We start from the raw sequence: 26,975 nt of genomic DNA on the forward strand, positions 1-26,975 counted from the left end.
CTCCCAAGTGAGGTCGCAGCCGGGACCCCCATCCCGGGACCCCACCTGCCCCCCCCGCACCGCGGTCCCTCGTGTCGCCCCTTCACCGTCCCGCCCCGCTCCCCCCTCCCGGACCCCCCCATCGGGGCTGCGGGGAACCCCGGCGTCCGGGGCGTGGGCTGCTCCCCCGCTTTAACTTATAACGGGGGGGTCCGTGCCACCCCCTCTGTGCTCGCAGACACCCCTTGGGCCCGGGGAGGGTCCTGGCCTGGGGTGCCAGCTCTGCCACCCCCCCATATGCGTTGCCAACCCCCCGTGGACGTCACCACCTCCCCGTGGGTGTCACCACCACCCCCCCGCCGTGGATCCTGTCCCCACCCCGTGGACTTTGTCCTGCGGTTTCCCCACCCGGTGACAGTTGCACATCAGGCTGTGACAGGTGGGGGACGTCACGGGGGGGGGGTCCCCACACCCGCTCCACACTGACCCCCCCACCCCGTGCCCAGGCCACGTCGCACCATGCTGCTGCCGGGCCTCACGAGCGTGTGGCTGCCCTTCCACGGGGGAGTCCTCGTGGGCTTCACCACCACCTTCCTCCTCCTCCACGGCATCCTGCTGCCCCGGCCCGTGCCGCCCGCCAGCCAGCACCACCGGGTGGTCCATGACCCCCCCGGGGCATCCCGGTCCCCGGCGCTCTACAGCGTGGCCCCACCAGGCTCTGCAGGTGGGTGCCACCGTGGCGGGGGCACTGAGCCACAGGGTGGGGACCAAGGGAGGTTTTGGGGTCTCTGGTGGGACGGGGTGGGGGGGCTGAGGGCCACCCCCCGCCCACGTGCTGTGGGACCAACGGGATGGTCCCCACCGTGACCAACGCGGTGCCACCCCCCCACACCGCGGCGGCAGGCGAGGACGCCGGGGAGGCGCGGGCGCTGTACGAGCGGGTGCGCATCCTGTGCTGGGTGATGACGGGGCCCCGCACCCTGGAGACCAAGGCCCGGCACGTGCGGGACACCTGGGCGCGGCACTGCAACGTGGCCCTCTTCATGAGCTCGGAGCCGGACGAGCGCTTCCCCGCCGTGGGGCTGCCCGTCCAGGAGGGCCGCCACCAGCTCTACTGGAAGACCATCCGCGCCTTCCAGTACGTGCACCGGCACCACCTGGGCCAGGCCGACTGGTTCCTCAAGGCGGACGACGACACCTTCGTGGTGGTGGCCAACCTGCGCTGGCTGCTGGCCGGCCACTCCCCCGAGCGCCCCGTCTACTTCGGCAAGCGCTTCAAGCCCTTCGTCAAGCAGGGCTACATGAGCGGCGGGGCGGGCTACGTGCTCAGCAAGGAGGCCCTGCGGCGCTTGGTGGCCGCCTTCGCCTCCGGCACCTGCACCCACACCAGCCCCGTGGAGGACCTGGCCCTGGGCCAGTGCCTGGAGAAGGTGGGGGTGGAGGCGGGCGACTCGCGGGACACGCAAGGCCGTGAGACCTTCCACCCCTTCCCGCCCGAGTCCCACCTCACCAACAAGTTCTCCCCGAGCTTCTGGTACTGGAGCTACTGCTACTACCCCATCGTGGAGGTACGTGGCACCTCCCAGGGCCCCCGTCCACGAATGTTCCCCTTTCATCCTCCCGCGTGGTCAGGGGAAGCTGCCAGGGCCCTGAGGTGGCCGCAGTCCCCCCACGCACAGCTACGTTCTCCCCACGCATGACCATGGTCCCCCAAGCGTGGCCCTGATCCCACCTGCATGGCAACAGACCCATGCAGGGCCACGGTCCCCCTGCTTTTGTCCATGGCAACCCCACGATGCATGGCCGCCGTCCCCCATGCACGGCCACGTTCCCTCCCATGTACCGCCATAGTCCCCCATGCGTGGCTGTGGTCCCCCATGCGTGGCGATGATCCGCCTCGCACGGCCACATCCCCGCAATGCGTGGCCACGGTCCTCCTCACACGGCCATGATCCCCACCCTTTGCACGGCCGCGTTCTCCCCACGCGTGTCCATGGTCCCCCATGCATGGGCCTGATCCTGCTTGCATGGCCGTGGCCCCCCATGCATGGCTGCAGCATCCCCCAACCGTTCATGGCCATGGTCCCCCCATGTCTGTCTGCAGCGTCCCCCCATTTATGGCCATTGTATCCCCCCCCATGCACACTTGCAGTGTCCCCATCCATGGCCCTGGTGTCCCCCCATGCATGGCCGTGATGTCCCCTCCGTGCATGGCCACTGTTCCCCCATGCAGAACCACAGTGGCCACGGTCATCCACGCGTGGCCATGACCCCACTCGCATGGCCGTGGTGTCCCCACAATGCACGGCCGTGGTCCCCCCGAAACACACGGCCGAGGTCCCCCAGGCATGGCCCTGGTCCCCATATGCTTGGCCGCGGTACCCCCACGCACGGCCGTGGCAGCCCTCCCATGCGTGTTTGTGGTGGCCCTGGTGTCCCCACATCCATGGCCCTGGTGTCCCCACAACGCATGGCCACGGCCCTCCCCGTGTGGTCATGGTGACCTCCCCGTGCCCAGCTGTCGTGTCCCCCCCAAATGCGTCGTCACGGTGTCCCCATCCATGTCTGTGGTGTGTCCCCCCCATGCACGGCCACAGTACCCCCACGTGTGGCCGTGACCCCTGTGACGCCCACCCACGGTCTCTGCTCCCCACCCAGCCGGTTGCCCACGGTGCCCCCCCCCGCCCCGGCCCCCGGCCACGTTCCCTGCGGGGGGGCAGCCCCGCTCCGGCCGCGCTGAGCCGGAGTTAAGAGCATCAGCGGGGCTGGCACCGCGCCACGGCGGGGCTGGGCCCCGCCACCACCAGGCACCCGGGGGGGGGATACATGGGGAGGGGGGACAGGCTGGGGGGAGCTGCCCCCAGTGCCCCCCCCCACTCAGAGAGACCCGGCCAGAGGCCACGATGATGGGCTCAGGGTGGGGGGGTGGTCTCCAGCCCTCAACCTCCCTCCTGCCCTGTACCACCAATGGGGGGGGGAGGGCATTTGGGTGCTCGGTGCCCCCCAGCCCGTCTCCCCCAGCCCCCCCATCTCTGCCCCAGGGCCCCCAGTGCTGCTCGGACCTGGCCGTGTCCTTCCACTACGTGAGCGGGGAGCAGATGCACGCGCTGCAGTTCCTCACCCACCGCCTGCGCCCCTACGGCTACCGGCCCCGCTACCGGCCCCCCCTGCCGCCCCGCGCCCCCCCGGCCCCCAACGCCACCCGCCACTAGCCCGGACCCCCCTCGCCGCCGGGAAAGCCGCGCTCGGTGGCCGTCGCTGGGCTGTCGGCGGCCGCGGGGGCTGGTTTGGGGGCCGGGGACGGGAGTGAGGGGGGGGTGCCCCCCCCGCCTTGCCCGCAGCGGGGTGGGGGGGTGGTGTGGGAGCTGCCCACGGGGGAAGGGACCCCCCCGGGTGGGCCGCGGCCGGGGCTGTGGCCCTCTCCCAGCGTGGCCCCGGGGAAGGGGCCGGGGGTCCCAGGGAGGGGCCGGACTGTGCGGGGGGAACCCATGGGCGCTGCTGTGACCCCCCCGGCCCCAGCCCCACCCATTAAAGTCCTTTGCCCGGGATGGAGGAGCCGGTTCCTCGTTTGGGTGCGTCCGTGCCACGTGGTGCCACCGCCACCGTCACCGCGGGGGCCCTGCTACCCGGTGTCACTGTCACCGCCAGGGTCACCGGTGGGGATCGGCGTGCACCCCCCCCCTCCCCGAGACAGAGGCCCCCACGTTGCGGGGGTGAAGCTGGCCCCCTGTTTGGGGGCTGTCCCTGGAGCGGGGTGGCAGCTGGACGGGACGGGGGAGCGAGGCTGCGGCAGGTACCGGATCCAGCACCGGGGTCGGGGACGGGGATGGGGACGGGGTCCCTGGGGGGCAGGAAGCCCCCCCACGTGTTGCCCCATTACTGCCCCAGAGACCCCAAACGCCCTGGGGCCCCCCCGGGCTCCTGCCCCCCACCCCTTTGTCACCCTCCGACCCACCCAGACCCGCGTGGCCCTAATTAGTGGCTGGTAATGAGATTTGCTGGAATTGGATGTCCCTGATCCGGGGGGGGGGGGGCATGGGATGATGGGGGAGGGTCACGGCGGGGCAGGGGGCTGGTGGCTTTGAGGGGGGACTGTGGGGGACGTGGGGCTGGGAGGAATAGGGGCTTTCAAAGGGGTGGGGGGCTGGTGGCTTTGGGGGGGACGGGACCAGGGGGACAGACGGAAGGGGACAGGGAAGGATTTGGCGGGGGGGGGGGGGGGGGGGAGGGGTGTCCTCAGCAGGACACGGAGCTGGTGGCTTGGGTGGGGGGCAGAGCTGTGGGCAGGGCCCCACTGCAATGGGGGGGAAGTTGCTTTTGGGGGGGGGGGTTCTGTGGGTGATGCTGGATCTGCCCCCCCGCATGGGACATCAGGCCCCATGCGGGGGGGGGCAGATCCAGCCCCCTCTGGGGAGACCGTCCCCTCCCGTCCCCTGTCCCCTCAGCCCCCAGGACATCGTGGTGGGGCCATGTGGGGCTGGCACCCCCGGGTGCCCTGGTTCCCCCTGGGCTTCGCCGTGGGGCTGGCCCTGGGGGGCTGCCTCCTGCAAGGCCAACAGCAGCTCTGGGCCCCCCCGGGCCCCCCCGCAGCCCCTGGCATCGCCCGCCTGCGCAGCCCCCCCCAGCCCACAGGTGAGCCCCGGGGCGGCCTCACGGGAGACACACGGACACGGGGGGGGGGGCGGTCCTGGAAGAACAGATGGACACCCGGACGCATGGACACACAGCCCTGGGTCCGTGGGGAGGCAGTGGGAAGGGAAGGGTGACGGGCACCGTCCCATGGGGCACCGGGGACGGCTGGTGGCCAGGGACGGGGGGGGACGACAGTGGGGGTGGTGGCAGCTCCAAGCTGGGGACAAGGATGGGACCGAGTGACCTGTGGTGGGAGCTCTGATGTGGTGACAAGGAAGGGACAACGTGGCTGTGGTGGGAACTGCGAGCGGGTGAGAGGCATGGGACAGTGGGGCTGGCGGTGACAGCTCTGAGCTGGTGACAAGGAAGGGACAGCGTGGCCGGTGGTGGCCTGTGGCCAGCGGTGGGAGAGCTGAGCTGGTGGCAAGGGATGAAAAGCAGGGGCGACGGCGGGCGCTGAGAGCTGGGGACAAGGCTGGGACGTGCTGTCGGTGGTGGGAGCTCTGAGCTGGTGACATCTGCGGGACCTTCTGGCTGGTGGCGGGATCCCTGAGCTGGGGACGATGTTGGGACCTTCTGAGCAGTGGTGGGAGCTGTGAGCTGGTGACAAGGAAGGACGCTGTGGCCAGTGGGCGATGGGCCGGTGTCACCGGCGTTGTTGCGTTAAGAGTTACCGTGGCATACAAATAGGAGTCTGAGGAGGGGCTGGGGGGAACCCTCCCGTTGAGTCAGGAGGTTCAGACAGGACCCCCTCGCTTTCTAAACTCCTTCTCCGAGAGGAGTCGAGGTGCGGCTGGGTCCAGTCTTAGTCTCAGCCCTGGCCAACGGTTTATTTTCTAAGGACTGTGTGTGTAGCCACTTATCAGCTCAGGGCTTTCGCTAAGGCGACAGCATTAATTTTGACACCCCTCAGTCTGGTCGTGTTGAAGGAGCTGTCACGGCCGGAGCAGTGAAGAGCGCGGTTTAGGAGAGCAACAGACACACAGGTTCTTTGGGTTACCGGTGATAAATGCGCTGTCTGCAAAGCACGTGCAAATACCAAGAGTATGAGTGTGAGGAACACGGCCGGACACAAACACGTATAGAACACGGCCGGACACAACGCGTATATCAAGAATATGAGTAACACGGCCGGACACAAACGCGGTAAAAGATAATGAAGTGACTCTATATATAGAGAGAGATTTCTAAGTTTCCCACGGAGGCACTTGGTATAACCAAGTGTTCGACTCTTACCCAAAGCCGTCCCGATGGGGGGGAAGAGAGGCTCAGCCCGTCGACTGATCCCAGACGTCAGAGTGGTACCCGATGGTGTCTTCCCTCACATTCTCTTTCTCTTAAGCCATTTTATACTATCTTTCACCTTTCGGGTGGAGCTTGAGTGACTCCAGTCATACATACCTTTGTTTAGGATTGGTGTAAAGTTTTCTCGCTTCGCTTTTAAAGGTATAAGCTAGAAAAATTCAAAGCGCAAGCTCAGTGAGGGGTGGTCGCACCTTGGAGGCGGGTAGCTTTTGGGATGGAGGTGTGTTTTGGTATTATAACGATGTTATAATGAGCAAAGTTCACCAAAAGGACAGCGTTTTGTCAAAAGTGACAGGCTGTTGGCCCAGGGTAGTAAATATGCAGCTTAGCAGTTCCATGACACCTTTAAGTTCCCCTATTGTCACAGAGCCCGGCCGCGGCACCTCCACACCGCTCCACCCTCCGGGCAGCGCCTCTTAGAGTCAACACACCAAGGTCCCTGGCGTCACCGACATCTCGGGGTGCAGGCCTAGGGAACTCCCGTGCAATGGATTCCTTGCACGTCAGCCGCATTCCACCTGGGGAGCTTCTTCGATGCTGTGCCTTGCCTAAAAGTGGGCGTCTAAGTTCTAATTTTTAAGTCACCTCAGCCGTTATCCCGCAGGCGTTCAGAGAGCTGAGCTGGTGACGGTGCAGGACCCTGTGGCCGGTGGTGGGAGCTCTGTGCTCATAAGGACGGGGGTCTGTGGCTGGTGGTGGGAGCTTCGAGGTAGGGACGAGGCCGGGACGGTGTGGTCAATGGCGTTGGGACCCCCAGGTTGATGAGGAGGATGACGGACTCATGGCAAGTGACAAGGGAAGGGACACGGTGGCCGGTGGAGGGAGCTCTGAGCTTGTGACAAGGATGGGACAAGGCGGCTGGTGGTGGGAGCTCTGAGCTGGGGACGAGGTCGGGAGATCCTGGCCACTGTGGGATCTCTGTGGGACAAGAATGGGAGGGGGTGGGGTGTGGGGGGAGCTGTGAGCTGGGGACAAGGAGGGGACGGTGCGGTCAGTGGTCGTAGATCTGAGATGGGGACAAATTTGGGACCCTGTGGACCGTGGTGGGAGCTCTGAGCTGGGGACAAGGAGGGGACGGTGCGGTTCTCGGTGGTTGCTCTGAGCTGGGGACGGGTTCCCCCAGTTCCTCCTTCCCGGGGGGGCTGCAGGACACCCTGCCGCCTCCCCACCGCCCCCCTGCCGCCCAGTGAACAGCAGCCAGGTGCGGGCGCTGTACGAGCGGGTGCGCATCCTGTGCTGGGTGATGACGGGGCCCCGCACCCTGGAGACCAAGGCCCGGCACGTGCGGGACACCTGGGCGCGGCACTGCAACGTGGCCCTCTTCATGAGCTCGGAGCCGGACGAGCGCTTCCCCGCCGTGGGGCTGCCCGTCCAGGAGGGCCGCCACCAGCTCTACTGGAAGACCATCCGCGCCTTCCAGTACGTGCACCGGCACCACCTGGGCCAGGCCGACTGGTTCCTCAAGGCGGACGACGACACCTTCGTGGTGGTGGCCAACCTGCGCTGGCTGCTGGCCGGCCACTCCCCCGAGCGCCCCGTCTACTTCGGCAAGCGCTTCAAGCCCTTCGTCAAGCAGGGCTACATGAGCGGCGGGGCGGGCTACGTGCTCAGCAAGGAGGCCCTGCGGCGCTTGGTGGCCGCCTTCGCCTCCGGCACCTGCACCCACACCAGCCCCGTGGAGGACCTGGCCCTGGGCCAGTGCCTGGAGAAGGTGGGGGTGGAGGCGGGCGACTCGCGGGACACGCAAGGCCGTGAGACCTTCCACCCCTTCCCGCCCGAGCGGCACCTCACCGAGCCGCTGCCCCTCGACCGCTTCTACCCGCAGTACTCCTACTACCCCGTGCGATGGGTGAGTGAGGACGCCCCGGCCGAGAACGCCCCGCGTCCCCCATCCGCGTGGCCCCGGCATCCCCCCTGCCTCCGCCGAGCCCCCGGTCCCCAGCACCCTGAGCCCCCTCTGTGCCCCCGAGCACCCCCCCGAGTCCCTGAGCCCCCTCTGTGTCCCTGACCCCACCCGCACCCCCTCCGCCCCCCCCCCCACATCACTGTGCACAGGCTCCAGCAGGGTGGGACCGGCCCCGCCCGCTTCTCCTGGCCCCGCCCACCGAGCCCCACCACCCCCCAGGCCCCACCCACTGCCTACCCCTCCAGGCCCTGCCCACCCGGCTAAGCCCCGCCCACCCAGTGGGCACCACCCACTACAAACCCCCACCGAGCCACACCTACTCTATTTGCATCCCGGCCCCGCCTACCTATTGAGCACCACCCACTGCCCGCTAAGCCCCGCCTTCCTTATTTGCATCCCAGCCCCGCCCAGGCACCAGACACCACCCACCACACCGCCCCACCGCTTCCGAGCCCCACCCACTACATTAGCGCTCAAGCCCCGCCCGCCATATTAGCATACAACTCCCCGCCCACCCACCCCAGCTGCTCGGCCCCTCTCCGCTCCCAGCCCCACCCACTTCATTTGCGCCCCGCCCCCCGTGATGCCCCGCCCCCGTGATGCCCCTCCCCGCGAAGCCCCGCCCCCCCGCGAGGCCCCGCCCCGCAGCCCCGCCCCTCTGACGCCCCCGCAGGGCCCCCAGTGCTGCTCGGACCTGGCCGTGTCCTTCCACTACGTGAGCGGGGAGCAGATGCACGCGCTGCAGTTCCTCACCCACCGCCTGCGCCCCTACGGCTACCGGCCCCGCTACCGGCCCCCCCTGCCGCCCCGCGCCCCCCCGGCCCCCAACGCCACCCGCCACTAGCCCGGACCCCCCTCGCCGCCGGGAAAGCCGCGCTCGGTGGCCGTCGCTGGGCTGTCGGCGGCCGCGGGGGCTGGTTTGGGGGCCGGGGACGGGAGTGAGGGGGGGGTGCCCCCCCCGCCTTGCCCGCAGCGGGGTGGGGGGGTGGTGTGGGAGCTGCCCACGGGGGAAGGGACCCCCCCGGGTGGGCCGCGGCCGGGGCTGTGGCCCTCTCCCAGCGTGGCCCCGGGGAAGGGGCCGGGGGTCCCAGGGAGGGGCCGGACTGTGCGGGGGGAACCCATGGGCGCTGCTGTGACCCCCCCGGCCCCAGCCCCACCCATTAAAGTCCTTTGCCCGGGATGGAGGAGCCGGTTCCTCGTTTGGGTGCGTCCGTGCCACGTGGTGCCACTGTCACCGGCGTGGAACCGTGGCTCTCCGGCACCAAGCCGTGGCACAGCTCCGCTGGCGTGGCCCCACGGCGTGGCTCTCTGGCACCGTGGCACAGCTCCACCGGCGTGGCCCCACAGTGCGGCTCTCCAGCACCAGCCCGTGGCGCAGCTCCACGGGTGCGGCCCCATGGCGTGGCTCGGTGGCTCCACACCATGGCACAGCCCCACCAGCGTGGCCCCGCGGCACAGCCCCGCACTGTGCCACAGCCCTGCCGCCACAGCCCTGCGGCACAGCCCCGCGGCACAGCCCATCCAGCCACGCCACGGGCCCATGGCTGGACCCCCAACCTTCTCCGCGGCCCGACCGCCCCCCCTGTGCCCCCACCGCCCCGTGCCACGACGCCAGGAAGGAGCAGCCGCGGTCACAGGGCCAAGTCCGACATTGTTACGTACTTACAGTTACAACCCGAGAGATGAAAACGCTGTACACGGCCCGGACCCCCCCGGCACCCCCCGGACCCCCAGCCCGGGGGCCCTGGCTCAGCCCTGCCGGCGCTGCCGGGGCGTGTGGCACGTCGGGGGCGTCACAGCAGGGGACACCCCTACATTCATGGGGGGTTCCTGGGGCGAGGGACGGGCTGGGCCCCCCCCCCCCAGGCCCACGGCCAGCGGGAGAGGTGGCGGGGGTCCCGCTGGCAGTTCCCCCCGGCCGGGCACCGTGGCACCGTGGCCGGGGGCTGGCTCTATCCTAACGCTAAACGAAGCAATAAATTAAAGACGTTCCCAAGGGGACTCTGAGAAAAAGGGGGACGGGGGGGGGGTCAGGCCACGGTGGGAGGGAGGGGGTGTACAAAAGGTTGTTGTAGAAAAGGAGGGGGGGGGTCTGCTCTGCTCCTGCCACGGAGCCCGGGGCTGTGCCAGGGGACGGGGTGGCACGGCCGGGGGGGCACAGGGAGGGCGGCATGGCTGGGGGTGACATGGGGAGGGTGACATGACTGGGGGTGACGCGGAGGGGGTGGCATGGCCGGGGGGGGCACGGGGAGGGTGGCACGATGGGGTGATGTGAGCAGGGCGTCACGGAGGGCGGGGGGTGACCCGTGCCAGGGCAGGGGTGGCACGGGCAGGGGTCGCATGACTGGGGTGACATGGGCAGGGGGGTCACCGGCCGTGGCACCAGGCGGGGAGCCCCGGTGTCCCGACCCCGGCAGGGCTGTGCCGAGACGCGGTGCCCACCCTGCGCCGGGGCGTGATGCACGGGGAGGGGGCCGCGGCGGCACCGGGAGGGGGTCCCGGGTGTCTGGGTGGCGGTGACGCCACCGCAAGCCCCGGCGGGGTGGGGGGGGGACCCGGCACGGGCAGGGGGACAGGACCAGAAGAGACCCCAGCGGGAGCTGAATAATAAATAGAGCATCAAAAATACAAACCGTGGGGTGGCGGCGGGCGATGCCGGGGCCGAGCCGGGGCCTGCAGGCACCCGCAGTCCGGGGGGACGCCGAGCGGGCACCGGGCCCCTCGCCGGCTATACCAGGGCGGTCCGGGGCTCGCAGGGACCCACGCTGGCACAGCTGCTCTTGCGGCGCAGCCCGGGGGTGGCCGGGCCACCGAGGCCCTCGCCGGGGCAGCCGTGCTGCAGCAGGATGTCGGCACACTCCTGGCTGCCGGCGCGGCGGGCGTAGAAGAGCGCTGTGCGGCCCTGCCCATCCCGTGCCCGAACGTCCGCGCCGTACTGCGGGCACAGCCCACGTCAGCCGCCCTGCGCCACCGGCCCTGGCCCCCGTGGCCGTGACATGGTCCCCATGGCCTTGCCATGTCCCCGGTAGCCATGCCGTGTCATGGATGCGTCTTATCCCCTGTGGCTGGGCCACATCCCCCGTGGTCACGGCACATTCCCCCGCAGCCATCCCACGTCTCACTTGGCGTGGTGTGATTCCCCCATGGCCATCCCATGATTGTCATGGCCATGCCATGTCCCCCCATAGCCACACCACGGTCCCCATGACCATGCCATCTCCCCCATAGCCATGCCATGGTCCCCATGACCACACCACATCCCCCATGGCCATGCCATGGTCCCCAAGACCATGTCACATCCCCCATAGCCATGTCATAGTCCCCATGACCATGCTGTCTCCCGCCCTGGCCATGCCGTGGTCCCCATGACCACACCACATCCCCCATGGCCATGCCATAGTCCCCATGACTGTTCCACGTGCCCCACGGCCACCCCTTCCCCCCACCCCATGCCACGGCCCCCCCACCCCGTCCCCCCTTCGCCCCCTGCCCGAACGTACCCACACCAGCAGCTGGGTGATGACCACGAGGGCCATGTCGCAGGCCACGTGCAGCGCCGTGCGCCGGTCCTTGTCGCCAGTGCTGACGTTGAGCTGTTCCTTCTTGCTGTGGGCCAGGAGCAGCAGCACCGTCTCCAGGTCCTTCTCCTGCACCGCGTGGAAGAGCTGCTCCCCCAGCGGCGCCTCGGCCGCTGGCAGCGGCGCCAGGAAGAGCCGCTGCTCGTACTTGGCCCGGATCCACGACTCCCGCTCCTCCCTGGGGAGACGGGTGGCATCACGGACCACGTGGCACCGGGGAGGTGGCACGGCGGTGACGTGGTGGGTGGGGCGGGGGGGGGACACCCACCGGGACGACTCGTGGGTGGGCTTGCAGCGGCCCTGCGTGTTCTTCTCCCAGATGCTGTTGGCGGTGGCGTTGCCGATGGACGTCAGCACCAGCGTGAGCTCCCGGGGCCAGTCGTCCAGGTCGAGGGAGCGCACGCGGGACAGGTGGGTGCCCAGATTGCGGTGGATCCCCGAGCACTCGATGCAGATCAAGGCCCCCAGGTTCAGGCTGGCCCAGGTGGGGTCTGCGGAGGGACGCACAGAGACCGTCGGCACCGCACCGGGGCCATCGGGTGGCCCGTGGCTCTGTCTGGCCCACGGCACGGCCCATGGCAGCTTGTGGCCATCGCATGGTCCGTGGCACCCCATGGTGCACGGCACTGTGTGACCCATGGCACTGTGCGACCCACGGCACTGTGTGACCCACGGCACTGTGCGGCCCGTGGCATCATGTGGCCTATGGCACATGGTGCTTCCTAGTCCAGGGCATTGGGTGGCCCACGGCTCGTGGCATCATGTCACCCCGTAGCACCACCCGGCGCGTGGCACACCTCGATCCACGGCGCCGCATGGCTGATGGCGCCGTGCGACCAATGGCACCACGCGGCCTGCAACACTGCACGACCGATGGCACCACGGGGCCCGCGGCACTGCAAGAGCAATGGCGCTGCGTGGCACCGAATTACTTATGGCCCCCCGTGGCCCGTGGCACCACGTGACCAATGGCCCCCCATGGCCTGTGGCCCCACATGGCCCGTGGCACCATGCAACTGATGGCACCCCATGGCACTGTGTCACCAATGGCCCCCCATGGCCCCACATGGCCCGCGGCACCATGTAACTCATGGTCCCACGTGGCCAGCAGCCCCACGTGGCCCACGGCCCCATATGGTCCATGGCACCACGTGACCGATGGCCCGCCAGGGACCACGGCACTGTGTGACCAATGGCCCCCCATGGCCCGTGGCCCCACATGGCCCACGGCGCCATGCAACCGGTGGTCCCACGTGGCCCGTGGCCCCATGCCACCAACGGCCCCCCCGCCTGCCCCCCAGGAGACTCACTGGGCGCCCCGCAGTCCACGCAGAGCGAGTTGCCCCGGGCGTTGCGGATGGCCTGGATGGCCACGGCCTCGCTCTGGCTGTCCATGCGAGCCTGGGGGAGACGGGGGGTGAGCGGGGCAGGGGGCGGGGGCGTCGCGGCCCCCCCGGCCGCCCGCGGGGTCCCACCTTGTTCTTGCTGCTCTCGCAGCACTGCAGGCTGGCCAGGATCTGGCTCTCGATGGCCTGCACCCAGGCGTCACGCTCCTCGAAGCTGCCCGCCTCGAAGTGCCACGTCTGGCCCGTGCTGGACACGATGATGAACTCGAAGTTCTCCTCCTCTGCGGGACCAGAGACCCCCCGAGGGTGGTGGGACGGGGAGCTGGACGGCGCGGCGGGGGGTCCCACGCTCGGGGGGGGTGCTGGGCTGCCCCAGCGCCCGCCCCGGCCCCCCCCCCCCGCGTCCCCCCCCCTCCGCACCCAAAGGGGTGCCCACCCCCGTGGTCCCCACCACGGACCCGCTCCCGGGGACCCCCCGTCTCTGCCCGGCAGGGGATGCGGTGGCGGCAGGCGAGGATGGGACACAGCCACATGCATGAGTGGAGCAGGCCACGCGCCACGCACCACGTTACCTGTTTTATAAATATTTCTTAAACTACCAAAGCTTTTTAATTTCCACATTTTGCGCTTGGCTGCGGAGGGTCCAGCGAGAGCAGAGAGAGGAAAGGGGGAGAGAGAGTCACGAGAGGAGCCCGCAAAGCCCCGGGGGGACGGGGGACGGCGCCGGGGTGCAGGGGGGTGGCAGGCGGTGGCAGAGCGGGGGGGGGGACGCGTGGGCAGGGCAGCGGTGGCTGAGCGTGGCAAGGGGAGGTGGGGGGCCCGGATCAGGCCCGGATCCTCCGTTCGCCGGAGCCCTGTGGCATCCTGGGGCATCGTCCCCGTGGGGTGCGGTGGCGTTGTCCCCACGGCTCCGTGGCCACCGTCCACGAGTGACCGGGGCTCGGGGCACCGTCCCCATGGCTCTCACCTTCCGCCTGCCCGGCCGAGCCCTCCGTCTTGGACGGCGTCATCAGCTTCTTCCGTCGGTGCTTCTTCCGGTCGATCATGGGCGACGGCGGCGGCTCTTTGCCCGAGCTGCTGGGGCTGGATATGGCCTCGAAGGCGGGGGGGCCGTCTGCTAAGAGACCCCCATGCTGGGGCGCTGCGGGCCACCGAGCTCGCCAGGGCCACTGCGCTCACGAGGATCACTGGGGCCGCGGGGGCCACCAAGGCCACCAAGGTCACAAGGACCAGTGGGCTCACCAGGGCCGTTGGAGCCACCGGGGTCACCAAATCCACCAGCACCACTGGGCTCGCTCGGGTCACCGGGGCCACCAGGGTCACAAGGGCCACTGGGGTCACCAGGGCCATTGGAGCCACCAGGGTGACCAAGTCCACCAGAGCCACCGGGCTCACCAGGGTCACCGGGCTCACAAGGGCCACTGGATTCACGGGGGTCACTAGGACCCCGGGTCACGAGGTCACCAGGGCCACCAAGTCCCCTGGTCTCACCAGGATCACTGGGGCCACCAGGGTCACAAGAGCCACTTGGCTCACAAGGGTCACGAGGGTCACCGGGACCATTGGAGCCACGGGGGTCACCAAATCCACCAGGGTCACTGGGGCCACCGGGCTCACCGGGGCCACCGGGCTCATTGTGGCCCCCAGGATCACCAGGGCCACCAAGGGCCACCGGGTCCCCGGGCTCACCAGGGGTCCCCAGGCTCACCAGGGGCCACCGGGCTCAGCGGGGCCACCACAGGCAAGGTCCCCGGCTCTGTCCCGGGGAGGCGGCCGGGCCCACGAGCGTGAGAGGGGACGGGGACGGGGACGCTCACCGGAGGTGGACAGCTTGGCGCTGGAGGCAGAGGCGCAGCGCTGCAGGGATCGCTCGGCCTTGCCCGTGCCCTTCGTCCCCGGCTCCGGGGGGAGGCTAAGCCCCACGGGGGAGGCGCCGGCTGCGGGTGGGGAAGGACCGGTGACACGGGGGTCCCCCCGGACCTCCGCCCCGCTGCCGCCACCGCCGCCCCGGTACTCACCGCCGCCCTCGGGCGCCGTCCCCCCGCCCACGTCCTTCACCAGCCCGTTGATGCTGGCGGAGGGGCCGCAGGCAGAGATGGCGCGGGGCGGGCGCTTGCCGGGGACCTTGACGGTGGTACGGAGAAGGTCCATCTCCTTCCCGTGGGTGCTGTGGATGTAGTCCTGCCACGGGGACAGGCAGCGGCTGAGACCGGGGCTCCCCCCCGCCGTGGGGACAGGGCTGGGGACAGGGACACTCACGTTGATGCTGGGGTGGTAGAAGAGGAGCCCGTTGCTGGACAAGGTCACGTACTTCTTCTTCCACTCCTTGTTGAGGGAGTTGCCGCTGCGCTTCAGCAGGAAGCTCTGGGGACGAAGGGACGGTGAGGGGGACGGGGAGGGGACAGCTGGGGACGCTGTCGTGTCCCACCGCTGCCACCACCGCCCCGCCAACCTGCTTGATGGGGATGGCGCGGCCGCTGCCCGCCGCCTCGCCCCGGCTGTCCAGGCTCCGCTTCTCCGAGTCGCTGCCCCGGCGCGCCTGCGTGGACGAGGGACGGGGGCACTGCTGGGGGCGCCCGGGGTGCCACGTCCCCGGCCGCTGTGGCCCCACCCTGGGGTGCCCATGTCCCCCACTGCCAGAGCCCCATGGTGGGGACACCCCGGGTGCCATGCCTGTCCCCCATCACCGCCCTGCCGGGGGGGGCACCCTGGATGCCACGTGTCCCCCTGTGCCACCACCACCACCATGCCAGGGGGACATCCCAGGTGCCACATGCCCCCTGTGCCACCACCACCACCATGCCGGGGGACACCCCGGGTGCCATGTGTCCCCCTGCCAGGGGACACCCCAGGTACTGTGTACCCCCCACTGCTGGATAGACACCCCAGGTGCCACATGGTCCTCACTGCCACCACTGTGCCACGGGGACATCCCAGGTGCCAGGTGCCCCATGATGCAACCACCCTGCTAGGGGACACTCTGGGTGCCATGTGCCCCCCCCGCACCACCACTCTGCCGGGGGGACACCCTGGATGCCACATGCCCCATGGTGCCACCACCTTGCCAGGGGGACACCCCAGGTGCCACATGTCCCCTGCTGCCACCACCAGCCTGCCAGGGGACACCCCAGGTGCCACATGCCTCCCTGTGCCACCACCACCCTGCCAGGGGACACCCCAGGTGCCACATAGCCCCCACTGCCACCACCCTGCCAGGGGACACCCCAGGTGCCACATGTCCCCTGCTGCCACCGCGGGGGTCCCGGCGCACTCACGGCGAAGAGGCTGGTGCGGCGCTTGGCCCCGCGGTGCAGGGAGCTGGGGGTGCCCAGGGGGGCCGGGGTCTCGCTCCGCAGCTCCCGGTGGCTGACGTTGGGGGTGGACGGCAGCGAGGACGAGTAGTCGCTGGTGTGGCCACCGTTGCTGGCCTGGATGGGACACGGGGTCAGCCCCGGCACTGGCGCCCCGTGGCCGGAGGGACGGGCGAGGGGGGACAGCGCCCGGCCGGGGCGGGACAAGCCGGGGGGTACCTGGCCGGGGTGGATGCCCCCAACGGGGGTGGATGCGGCCGAGTGGCTGGGGGTGCTGGGCAGAGACTTGCAGGACGCCATGAGCTGCTGCTGCTTCTTCAGCGCCACCACCTTCTGGGCGACTGCGCCGAGAGCCTCGCGTCAGGCGGGCCGCGCTGCCGAGACCCCCAACCCGCCCGGCCACGGTCCCCATCCCGCCCGGACATGGCTCCCGGCCCACCCCGGCCAGTCTCCATCCCGTCTGGCCGTGGTCTCCATCCCACCTCAGCCACCAGCCGTGGTCCCCATCCCATCCGGCCATAGTCCCCATCCCACCTCAGCTGTGGTCCCCATCCCACCATGGCCACTGGCCGTGGCCCCCATCCCACCCCAGCCACGGCCCCCATCCCACCCAACCACGGTCCCTGTCCCACCTGGATGCCAGCCCCCAGCCACTGGCCACAGTCCCCGTCCCACCCTGGCCGTGGGTCCTGTGCCACTCCGGCCACAAGCCCCATCCCACCCAACCACGATCTCCATCCCACGCTGGCCACGGTCCCTGTCCTACCTGGTCACCAGCCCCCAACCCACCCCTGCCACCAGCCGCGGCCCCCGTGCCGCCACCAGCACGCACCCCCCCGGCTACACCGGACCTGCCGGCGGAGTGAGCACCCCAGGACACCCACCCTCGGTGAAGACCCGGTCGACGTTGAGGCCGTACGTGGCGCAGGTCTCGTAGTAGAGGCACCTCTTCATGTCCCCGCAGAGCGCCTGGGCCCGGGCGTCCTCGATCACCCGGGGGTTGGAGGAGCTGATCTTGTCTGAGGGGAGCAGGGGCGTGAGGTGGGGGTCGTCCCCTCCCCGTCCCTGTCCCCATGGGGCTGGTCCCACGTCCCCAGCTCACCCTGGGTGCCCACCAGCGCCAGGGCCACCTCGCTGGCGCCCCGGTAGCCGCTGAGCAGCGCGTGCAGCTGCGTCACCTCCTCGAAGCTGCTCTCGTTCTCCAGGCTGAAGACGAAGATGACGGCGTCTGCCCAGCTGGCAAACTGGGGGGGACGCGGACGGGGGTCAGGGCTCGGCACTGGCCGACACGGCCCCCCCCCGGCCCCCAGCCCCCACGTACCTTAGCGTCTGGGGCGCCTCCTTCCTCCCGGATGAGCAGGAGGTGGCTCTGGCCATCGACCATCACCTCGCGCTTGAACTGACCACCTGGAGCGGAGGGAGGAGACGGGGAGCCCTGTGGCCGTGCCTGCTCCCATGGCCTTGAACATCCCATGGCCATGCCCAGCACCATGGCCTTACCTGGACCCATGGCCTTGACTGTCCCCATGACTTTGTCCACCCCCATGGCCATGCCAAGCGCCGTGGCCTCGTGAATCTCCACGGTCTTGTCCACCCCACAGCCATGCTCAGTACCATGGCGTTGCCCATCTCATGGCCATGCCCAACCCTATGGCCTTGTCTCCCCCACGGCCATGCCCAGCACCATGGCCTTCTCCATCCTCATGACCTTGTCCATCCCCACGGCCATGCCCAGCACCACAGCCCTGTCCATCCCATGGCCAAGCTCAGGCTCACGGTCATGCCCAACCCTATGGCCATGCCCAGCCCACGGCCATGTCCATCCCCACGGCCATGTCCATCCCCGTGGCCACTCACTCTCGGTGGGCTCCAGGCCCACGTAGGAGCCAGTGAGGAAGCGGTGGACGAGCGCCGACTTCCCGCTCTTGCTGCTGCCCAGGACGCCCTGGGGAGAGGGCAGAGAGGGCGTCAGGGTGGCCAAGGACGGGAGGACACGGGGCAGGGACACGGGGACACGGTACCCACCAGGCGGATCTCGGGGATGGAGCGGCCCAGGGTCCATTCCTGGCTGTTCACCAAGGCCTCTGCGGGGACGAGAAGGGTGAGATGGTGCCCGGGCACCCCGGCACCCCCCGGCACCCCAGCCTGGGGGGGGCACGGCCGCCCCCAGCCCTGCGGCAGCACCGCCGCCGGCAGCATCCTGCGTGGGCGGCCACAAGCCGTCACCAAGCAACAGCACCGCACCGAGCCTGGCGGGGGCGGCGGGAGGGACACGGAGACACAACGTGGCGGGGACGGGGACGTGGCCGTGGGCACAAGGATGTGGCGGGCACAAGGATGCAGCGTGGCAGGAGGACGTGGCATGGCGTAGGGACATGACGATGGGCACCAGGACACGGCACGGCACGAGGACGTGATGTGGCACACGATGGGCATGAGGATGTGATGGACGTGGTGCATGACAACGTGGCAGGCGGGAGGATGCGGCGTGGCACGAGGACGTGGTGTGGCACGGTGACATGACGGGTAGAGGGACATGGTGGCGGCGTGGCACGAGGACGTGGTGTGGCACGGTGACATGACGGGTAGAGGGACATGGTGGCAGCGTGGCACGGGGACGTGGCGTGCATAGGGACACGATGGGCATGAGAACGCAGCGTGGCTCGAGGATGTGGCTCGGCGACACGATGAGCACCAGGACACGGCGTGGCCCGAGGAGGCGGCACGGCCCGAGGACGCGATGGGCACCAGGAAGCGATGCGGCACGAGGACACGGCGTGGCCCACGATGGGCACGAGGATGTGATGGACGCGGTGCACGACAACATGGCAGGCACCGGCGTGTTTGGGGCACGAGGACGTGGCATGGCACAAGCACACGGCGTGGCACGGCACAAGGACGTTGCCTGCACCCCACACACCCCCTGCCCAGCACCCCCAGCCCCCTCGGGCAGCGCCTCACCTCCTGCACCGTGAGAAGGGGAAACTGAGGCAGGACAGAGGGTCCCCCCCCTCCTGCACCTCAGTTTCCCCCGTGCCATACGCAGGGCTGCCACCGCCAGCTGCGCGGCAGGTGAGGGGTTAACGCCGCTGCCTGTCACCCCGCACATCGTCACCGAGCTGCCACCCACGGGTGTCCCCGCTGCCACCCCCGGGTCCCCGGCAGGCTCTGCCCACGCGCCCCACGGCACCGGGGGGTCGGGGATGGGAGCGGGGTGGACAGAAGGACGGAGGGACGGAGGGTGGTTATGGGGCAGCCGGGCAGATGGGCGTGGGGCGAGTGGGACAGAAGGACGGACGAATGTGTGACGCACGGATGGCGACAGCGACGGAGGAGCAGACGGACGCCGGGATGGAAAGACGGGTGAGGGGTCGGCCCCTGAGCCCGATGGAGCCAGCCCCGACGGGGAAACCGAGGCACGGGAGCCCCGCCACGGCCGGCGCCTGAGGACCCCCATGTCGGCTGCCCCACGGGACCCCAAGGCCGGGCACGGGCCAGGACCCCTGGGTTCCCCTGCGCAGGGGGTGGCCCTGCCTGGTGGGTCACAAGTCCTCAGCCAGCCCCCCCCCCCCCCCCCCGCGCCCCAGCACCCACCGATCCCCCCCAGCCGTGGGGCGCGGATGGGTCCTGCCGCCCCACGCAGGTCACAGCCCCGCACGGGCACGGCCGGCAAGCGGACCCAGGCGTCCGGGAGCACCCCCTGCCCCTTCCCAGGCCCCCCACGCCCACCCCCTGCCCCACAGGCAGCCACGGGGAAACTGAGGCACGGCACAACATCCCACGGCACAGCCGGCGCGTGGCCGTGGGCACCCGTGGGACGCGGGACGCGGCACCCACCCCCCATCCCTCCTGCATCCAGGTCACCGAGGGACGGCGGGGGAAACTGAGGCACGGCACAGCGGACCTCGGCATCCAGGCTGGCCCCCCCTCCCCCCGCCGCCCCCAGCCCCGAACTCACTGGGGGGGGTGCCCCTGCCCAGGTCGGTGCTGAGCAGGGCCCAGGGGGGCGCGGGGTGGGTGGGGGTGGCCGCCGGGCTCTTGGCGAAGATCCCGCTGATGAACTTGAGCATCTTGCGGTCGCGGGTGGAGGCTCGGCCGCCCTCGCGCCCCCGTTTCAGGCCCGTTTCGGCGAGGGGGGGGGCGGGCGCCAAGCCCCCCGGGCCCGGGTGCAGGTCGCTGTTATCCAGGGTCTTGCTTTTACCTTTGCGGGGCGAGAGCCGAGCCCGCGCCGGCGGCCGGGGGCCCCCCTCGGCGCCCGCTTTGCCCCCCGGCTTGGGGCGGCCCTTGCCCTCGCCCTCGGGCCAGGAGAGGCGGCTGCCGGCGGGCTTGTGGGCGCCTTTGCCCGCCTTGGCCTCGCAGCCCACCCTGGCCCCGCTGGTGGTCACCGTCTTGAAGGGCTTGGGGCCGGCCAGGCGCAGCCGTCGGGCCCCGGCCGCCGGGTGCGGGGAGCAGGCGCCGGGCGCCGGGTGGGGCGGGGGCCTGGCCCCCTCCGGGGCGCCCTCGGGGTGCGCCCAGCTGGCCTGGGCCAGCAGCGGGCGGCGGGCGGGCGCCGGGGGGTCCTGGGGCGGCCGAGCCCGCTCCCCCGCCGCCTCCAAGGTGCCCTTGGCCCCCCGGGCGAGGGCGTCGGGCTTGGGGGGCACGGCGGGGGGCAGCGCGGCCGGGGCGGGCTTGGGGGGCACGGCCGGGGCGGGGGGGGGCGGCGGCGGGCAGCGCGGCCGGGGCGGGCTTGGGGGGCACGGCCGGGGGGGGGGGCGGCGCGGCGGGGGCGGGCAGCGAGGCCGGGTCGGGCTTGGGGGGCACGGCGGGGGGCAGCGAGGCCGGGTCGGGCTTGGGGGGCACGGCGGGCGGCCCGGCGGCGGGCGTCGAGGCGGGCGAGCGGGGGCGGTGGGCGCCATGCCCGCCGCGGGGCTCGGCCAGCCGCGGGGCGAGCGAGCCCTCGCCCGCGGGCGCCGGGCCGGGGCTGGGGGTCCGGGGGCTGCCGGGGGGCACCGGGGCGTCGGTGGGGCCGGAGCCGGCGGTACTTATCCAGAGAGCGTCCTGGCGCTGGAAGAGCCGCTCGGGCCTCTTGCTTTTGCCGCCGCCGCCGCCGGGGTCCTCGGCGCGGGCAGCAGCCGCCGGCGGCCCGGGCTGGGGGGCTCCATCGCCGCCCCCCCCCGCCTGCTCCGGCTCCCCCGGGGCTGCCACCGACTCGAGCTTGACCAGGGTGAGGGAGATGAGGTAGGTGGTCCGGCGCTGGAGGCCGGTGGTCCTGCTCATGGGTGCGGGCAGGGCAAGCCCCCCCCCACCCCCCCGCCCCCGGCGCCGGGCAGGCAGGCAGGCAGGCAGAGCCCCCCCCTCCCTGTGCCCCCCCCCCCCCTTTTTCTCCCCTCGCCGGCTCCGCGTCCGCCGGTGCCGGGAGGATGCTCGGCGCGGTCCCCACCCCCGGCCCTGCCTCCCCGAAGCCTTCCCCGCTCGCCCGCCCCCGGAGGGGTTGGCACCGCCGCCGCCCCCCCCCCCCCTTCCCAAATCTACCACCACCACCACCCCCCCCCCCGCCGGGATCGGGGCCGCCCCCCCCCTCACCCCCACCCCGGGTTAGCGACCGGGGGGCATCGTGGGGGGCTCCCCCCCCTCCCCAGCGCTGCGGGGGGGGAGATGGAGGGATGGGGGGGGGGAATGGGGGGTTAGAGAGGTGGGGGGGTATGGGGGGGTGATCGGGCGGGGGAATGGAGAGGGGTGGGGGTTATGGGGCAGGGGGGTGGAGGGAATGGGGCGGTTATGGGGAGGGGGGTTATGGGGGGGTGAGGGGGCTGGGGGGTTACGGGGAAGGGGGATGAAGAGGGGGGTTGGGGGGGTGGGGGTATGGGGCGCGGGGTGATGGAGGGGTGGGGGTTTATGGGGGGCGGGGGGTTATGGGGCGGGGGGGGGCCATGCCCGGGACCCCCCGGGACCGGGGCTCACGGCAGCGCCCCGACGGGTTCGTCCTTGGCGGCGGCGGCGGCGGGGGGGGCCGGGGCCCGGCGGGGGGGGCCCTGCGCGGCCGGGGGGGGCCGGGGCCGCCGCTCTCCGCCATTCGCCGCTCCCGGGGCCGGGCCGGGGGCGGGGGCGGGCGCGGCCCCGCCGCTACCGGGCAGGCGCGAGGCTCCCGGCGCCCCCCCCCCCCCCCCGCCCCCCCCGGCCCCGGCCGCTGCCCGCGCTGCCCGGTACGGCCCCTGCCCCCCCTCCCCCCACCCCCCACCTGCCCCCCAGCCTCTCCCCCTCCCCCCTCTCCACGCACCCCCCCCCCAGCACCCTGCGCCCCCCCTCCCCGTCCCCTCCCTCCCCTCCCTCGGGCAGCAGTGGGGGGCCGTGGGGCCCAGGGGTGCTGTGGGGGACCGCGGGAGTCACGGGGGTCCTTGGGGGCCCGTGGGAGGCCGTGGGGGCCCGTGGGGGGGGCCATGGGGACTGGGGGGGGCGCGGGGGGCCCGCGGGGGCCGTGGCACGGGGCAGGGCCCGGCCGCCCGCTCTCCGGCATTTTTAGCAGCGGCGCAGAAATCCTCCGCATCCCGTTGCCACGGCAACGGCGGGGCTGGCGATGGGCGACCAGCAGTGGCACCCGGGCCCAGGCCGTCATCGCCATGCCCGGCCACCTCCCCGGCCTGTGTCGTGTGTCCCCGTCCCCCCCCCCCCCCCCGCCAGCGTGACCCCCCCGGCCACGCACTCTGCCACGCTGGCCCGTCCCCGTGGCGCAGCCCCCCCCGTGGGGCCTGGGGACAGATGCGGGGTCCTGGGGTGGACGTGGGACCCCAGGGACAGGCTCAGGGCTGGGGGGGGGGACACGGGGCTCGGGGACAGGCACGGTGCCAAGGGACAGACCTGGCGCCTGGGGACGGACGCGGCATTTGGAGACAGATACGGGGCTTGGGGACGGGGCTTGGGGACAGATGGGGTGGGCTTGGGGACAGACACAGCATTTGGGGACGGACGCAGGGCTCGGGGACAGACACGGCCCTTGGGGACACGGCACCTGCTCAGGCTCGGCGGGGCAGGACCCCCACCCCTCTGTGCCCACCCAAGGGTGCCCAGGAGTTGGGTGCTGGCACCCAGCGGGCAAGGACGGGCGGACCCAGCCCGTGCCCCCCGCGGGACAGAGGTGCCCGGGGCCGAGGGGACACGGGTGGCCTGTGGGGCTGGGGGCTGCTTGTCGTCCCCCCCCCCCCCCCGCGCGGGGTCCCCGGGGAGCTGGCACGTCTCCGGTGCTCGTGACAGAGCCAGGCGCGTCATCCCAGCAACCCGCCCACGGCCCACGGCAAGCCGCCGCGGCGTGGCCCCCCCAGGCACCCACCGAGGATGGGGGGGCACCCCCTGAACCCCCCTTGTCCCTCCCGGTCACCCCAGCCCCATGACCCCAGGGGTGGCAACGCCGCCCCCGGCCAGACCCTGTCCCCGTGTCGGGCTAGGGGGGGCTGGCCCCTCTCAGCCCCCCCATGGTGCCAGTGCTGCCCCCCCCCCAGTACAGCCCAGTCCCTCCCAGTGCCTCCCAGCACCCCACATCGCTCGGGGTGGCTGTCGTGGCACCGTGTCCCACGCTATGGGCAGGGGACGGGGTCATGCCGGGTCTGACCCCCCCCCCTCGCCCCCCCGGGACAGCCGTGTCCCCATCCCATGTCACCAGGCCCTGCTGGCCCCCCCAGTGCTCCCCCCGGAGCTGGGGGGCTGGGGGGGCACAGCCCGGGGGGGGGCACAGCGGGCAGCACCCCCCAGGCGGGAGTGGGGGGCTGGGGGGCACGGGGGGGGCGGGGGGGTGTCCTGTGCCCCCATCGGTGCTGGCGGTGGGTACCACTTTGCGGGCGCTTAGCAACAAGGCATCCCCCTGCTTCCCGTCGCCACGGCAACCGCGCTGGGGAGATGCCAGCACACAAGGGGGGGGCACAAGGATGCGGGGGTTCGGCACCAGGAGGGGGGGGTGCACCGGCACCCGTGCCCCCGCTGACGCCATCCCAACCGGACACCCACCAGGGGGGACCACGGGGTGGGACAGCCCCCCCCCCCCAAACTCCGTGGGGCCCCCCAAAACTGCCCCCCGGCCCCGGCAGCGGGGCCCCCCCTCGGCGACTGCCGGAGGTGAGGAAACGGCCCACGTCACCGACCGCAGCACCGGGACTGTTGCACCGGAAACCACCTCGACGGCACAGCCGCGGCAAAGGGGGGCTGCGTCCCCCAGCCCCCCCCGGCGGGTCCCTGCGCCCCCCCCGTGTCCCCAGGCGGGTCCCCATGGGGGGACGGTGCTGCTGGGCCCAGCCGGGCCCCCGGCACGGCACCGGGCAGGGTTGGGCCTCAGCTGCACCGGGGTGCTGGGCACCGGCGCCCCACAGTTGGGGGGTGGCCCCGCTGAAGGGGGGGCCCCAGGGACCCCCGGGCGGGGACGGGCACCCCCCGCGCGGCCGCGGGCACCCCCGGGCACCAGCAGCAGGTGCATGGCGCTGTCAGGGAGGACCAACGTCACATCCTGTCTGTCCATCCATCAGCCAGCCACCCGTCCGTCTGTCCATCCATCCATCCGCCTGCCTATCCCTCTGCCTGTCCGTCCATCCCTCCAGCCAGCCAGCCACCTGTCCATCTGTCTGTCCACCCCTCCATCCATCCCTCCATCCGCCCGTCCATCCATCCATCCTCCGCTTGTCTATCCATCCATCCATCCATCCCTCCCTCCGTCCGTCTGTCCATCCATCCCTCCCTCCGTCCATCCATCCCCCCATCCGCCCGTCCATCCCTCCATCCTCCACTTGTCCATCCATCCATCCACCCCTCCCTCTGTCCATCCATCCATCCATCCATCCATCCGCCCGTCCATCCACCCCTCCGCTTGTCCGTCCATCCCCCCGCCCGTCCGTCCGTCCATCCCTCCCTCTGTCCGTCGTCTGCCCGCGCTCCCCCCCGCCCGCTCCCCGCCGCGCCCGGGGCCGCCCGTACCTTGCACCACGCAGAGCGACGCGGTGAGGCTGGCGCGGAGCTGCGGATCCGGCACCGTCTCCACCAACCGAATCAACTTGTTCACGTGTTTCTTGGCCCCTTCGTGCCGCTTCACCTCCGCCCGGATGGCGGCCAGCACCTGCTGCCGGGGGGGGCTCATGGCACCCTTAGGTGCGGGCAGGGTCCCGCCGGGTCCCCGGGGTCATGGCTCAGCCCGGGGCTCGGCCCCGCTCGGCGTCGTCGGCCCCTCGGTTCATCCGGCCCCGCTGCCGCGCTGGGCCGCGCTTCCTGGCTGGCGTCACCCCGGTGGGGCTGGCGTCACCCCCGTGGGGCCGGCACGGGCACCCGCCGGCGGGCGCAGGGTTGGGCCTGGGAACCCGGGGAGCACCGGGGCGGCGTGGCGGTGCCCGGCCCCGTCGGCGTGTCGGGACGCGCCGGAGCCCGTCGGACGGCACGGCCCGGCACGCCCGCGCCCACGGCCTGCGGCAGCCCCGCGACGAGTGGGGACGCCACGGGGAGACGGGCAGGACCTGGCAGGGGCGGACGAGGGGGACGGGCTGGGGACACGGCGGAGGTGCCGGAGGTGGGGACAGCGGCACGGGAGAGACACACGGCTGCTGGGACCCAGCAGGGACGGGCACACGCGGGGACACGCGCACGCGGGGACACGCGCACACAGGTGGGCGCTGGCTGGGGACGTGCCAGGGACATGCGTGTGCTGGGGACATAGCGGGGCGCGTAGACGTGCGCCCACGGGAGTCTTGTGCAGCCCCAGACATGCTGGGGACATGTGTGTAGCCACAGAGACACGCTAATGACACGTGTGCAGTGACAGATGTGCTAGGGACATGTGTACAGCCAGCCAGACACGCTAGGGACATGCGTGCAGCCACATGGACACGCTAGGGACATCCATACAGCCAGCCAGACACGCTAGGGACACGCATGCAGCCACACAGACACCCTAGAGACGTGTGTGCAGCCACATGGCCATGCTAGGGACATGAGTGTGGTGACACAGACATGCTAGGGACACGCATGCAGCCGTACAGACACACTGGGGACACACATGAAGCCACATGGACATGCTAGGGACGTGTGTGCAGCCACACTAGGGTCACGTATATAGTGACACAGACACGCTAGGGACACGCGTGCAGGCACAGAGACACGCTGGGGACATGGGTACAGTGACACGGACACGCTAGGGACACACGTGCAGGCACAGAGACACGCTGGGGACATGGGTACAGTGACACAGACACGCTAGGGACACGCGTGCAGCCCCGTGCACACATGGCCACACACCCGCCAGGAACACGCTCGCCCCAAGGGCCACGTCCCACCCCCACGGCTCCGGCGGGGAGGGGACGGGGACACGGGGGCCCTCGGGGACGTCCCCAGCCCCAGGCCACCCCACGGCCAGGCTCCGGCTGCAGCCCCACGGCACCTGGGGGGGGGAGGAGACCACCCCCCGGCCACGGCCCCACGGCTTCCCACCACCCCGATGTGGCCCAGCACCCATGGGTGGGGGGTGGCACCCACGGGGCGGGGGGACAGCAGCGGTGTCACCGTCCCCAGGCAGAGGCGGGGAGACGGGGGGCGAGCGGAGGTTTATTGGGCTGAGGGGGTGGGAGGAGGCCACGAAGCGCCGGCCGTCCCCGCAGACGGAGCTGGCCCGGGAGCGGGTCTGGGTGGCGGCCGCTTTGCCCCCCAGGCTCACGTGGCACCTGCGGGGACAGGGACCGTGGCCCCCCCGATAGCCGCAGCGCACCCCGCTGCGTCCCCCCCGCCCCACCCGTGGGTCCCCAGCCCACTGGTGGTCGGGGCGCGTCTGGTAGCAGAGGGTGTAGAGGGCCGGGAAGAATTCGGGGCTGGAGCCCACGAAGGTGGAGCCGATGCTCGAGGTGACCGCGCCAGCGGTACTGCAGGGCCAGGGCGGCGGGGAAGGTGGCGGGGGGACGCGTTGGGGACGCACACCGGGCAC

General features: G+C 71.5%; 4 protein-coding genes across 6 annotated transcripts; 2 read left to right on the plus strand and 2 right to left on the minus strand.

Annotated features, from left to right (window-relative positions):
* The first annotated feature begins 443 nt into the window (after nucleotides 1-443).
* LOC142403482 (glycoprotein-N-acetylgalactosamine 3-beta-galactosyltransferase 1-A-like) lies at nucleotides 444-3,191 on the plus strand. Its single transcript, XM_075489734.1, has 3 exons — nucleotides 444-703; nucleotides 883-1,547; nucleotides 3,021-3,191. Exons 1-3 carry the CDS (start codon nucleotides 499-501, stop codon nucleotides 3,189-3,191), a joined length of 1,041 nt encoding a protein of 346 aa, XP_075345849.1. The 5' UTR covers nucleotides 444-498.
* Nucleotides 3,192-3,526: 335 nt separating this feature from the next.
* Nucleotides 3,527-8,666, plus strand: LOC142403483 (glycoprotein-N-acetylgalactosamine 3-beta-galactosyltransferase 1-like). The gene is made up of 6 exons (XM_075489735.1): nucleotides 3,527-3,772; nucleotides 4,425-4,496; nucleotides 4,570-4,741; nucleotides 6,521-6,625; nucleotides 7,065-7,765; nucleotides 8,496-8,666. The coding sequence occupies exons 1-6, from the start codon at nucleotides 3,527-3,529 to the stop codon at nucleotides 8,664-8,666; spliced, it is 1,467 nt and encodes a 488-aa protein (XP_075345850.1).
* A 1,379-nt stretch (nucleotides 8,667-10,045) lies between these two features.
* Nucleotides 10,046-25,227, minus strand: AGAP2 (ArfGAP with GTPase domain, ankyrin repeat and PH domain 2). Of its 3 annotated transcripts, none has more exons than XM_075489754.1 (18): nucleotides 24,989-25,227; nucleotides 18,083-18,141; nucleotides 17,915-18,002; nucleotides 17,379-17,464; nucleotides 17,160-17,301; nucleotides 16,942-17,076; nucleotides 16,277-16,398; nucleotides 16,022-16,174; nucleotides 15,199-15,285; nucleotides 15,006-15,110; nucleotides 14,765-14,927; nucleotides 14,564-14,683; nucleotides 13,714-13,860; nucleotides 12,876-13,027; nucleotides 12,711-12,801; nucleotides 11,669-11,891; nucleotides 11,323-11,578; nucleotides 10,046-10,757 (listed from the first exon to the last, which is right to left on the minus strand). In XM_075489754.1, exons 1-18 carry the CDS (start codon nucleotides 25,146-25,148, stop codon nucleotides 10,551-10,553), a joined length of 2,496 nt encoding a protein of 831 aa, XP_075345869.1. In that variant the 5' UTR covers nucleotides 25,149-25,227; the 3' UTR covers nucleotides 10,046-10,550. The 3 variants fall into 3 exon arrangements, with proteins under 3 accessions (XP_075345869.1, XP_075345870.1, XP_075345866.1); XM_075489755.1 differs by lacking the exon at nucleotides 24,989-25,227 and adding an exon at nucleotides 20,016-20,272; XM_075489751.1 differs by lacking the exon at nucleotides 24,989-25,227 and having other exon boundaries at nucleotides 18,083-19,684.
* On the minus strand, nucleotides 20,172-21,348 carry LOC142403498 (arf-GAP with GTPase, ANK repeat and PH domain-containing protein 2-like). Its single transcript, XM_075489756.1, has 3 exons — nucleotides 20,816-21,348; nucleotides 20,422-20,577; nucleotides 20,172-20,258 (listed from the first exon to the last, which is right to left on the minus strand). Exons 1-3 carry the CDS (start codon nucleotides 21,311-21,313, stop codon nucleotides 20,172-20,174), a joined length of 741 nt encoding a protein of 246 aa, XP_075345871.1. The 5' UTR covers nucleotides 21,314-21,348.
* Nucleotides 25,228-26,975: the final 1,748 nt, after the last annotated feature.

The sequence above is a fragment of the Mycteria americana genome, unplaced genomic scaffold (assembly GCF_035582795.1).
Source record: "Mycteria americana isolate JAX WOST 10 ecotype Jacksonville Zoo and Gardens unplaced genomic scaffold, USCA_MyAme_1.0 Scaffold_35, whole genome shotgun sequence".
NCBI lineage: Eukaryota > Metazoa > Chordata > Aves > Ciconiiformes > Ciconiidae > Mycteria > Mycteria americana.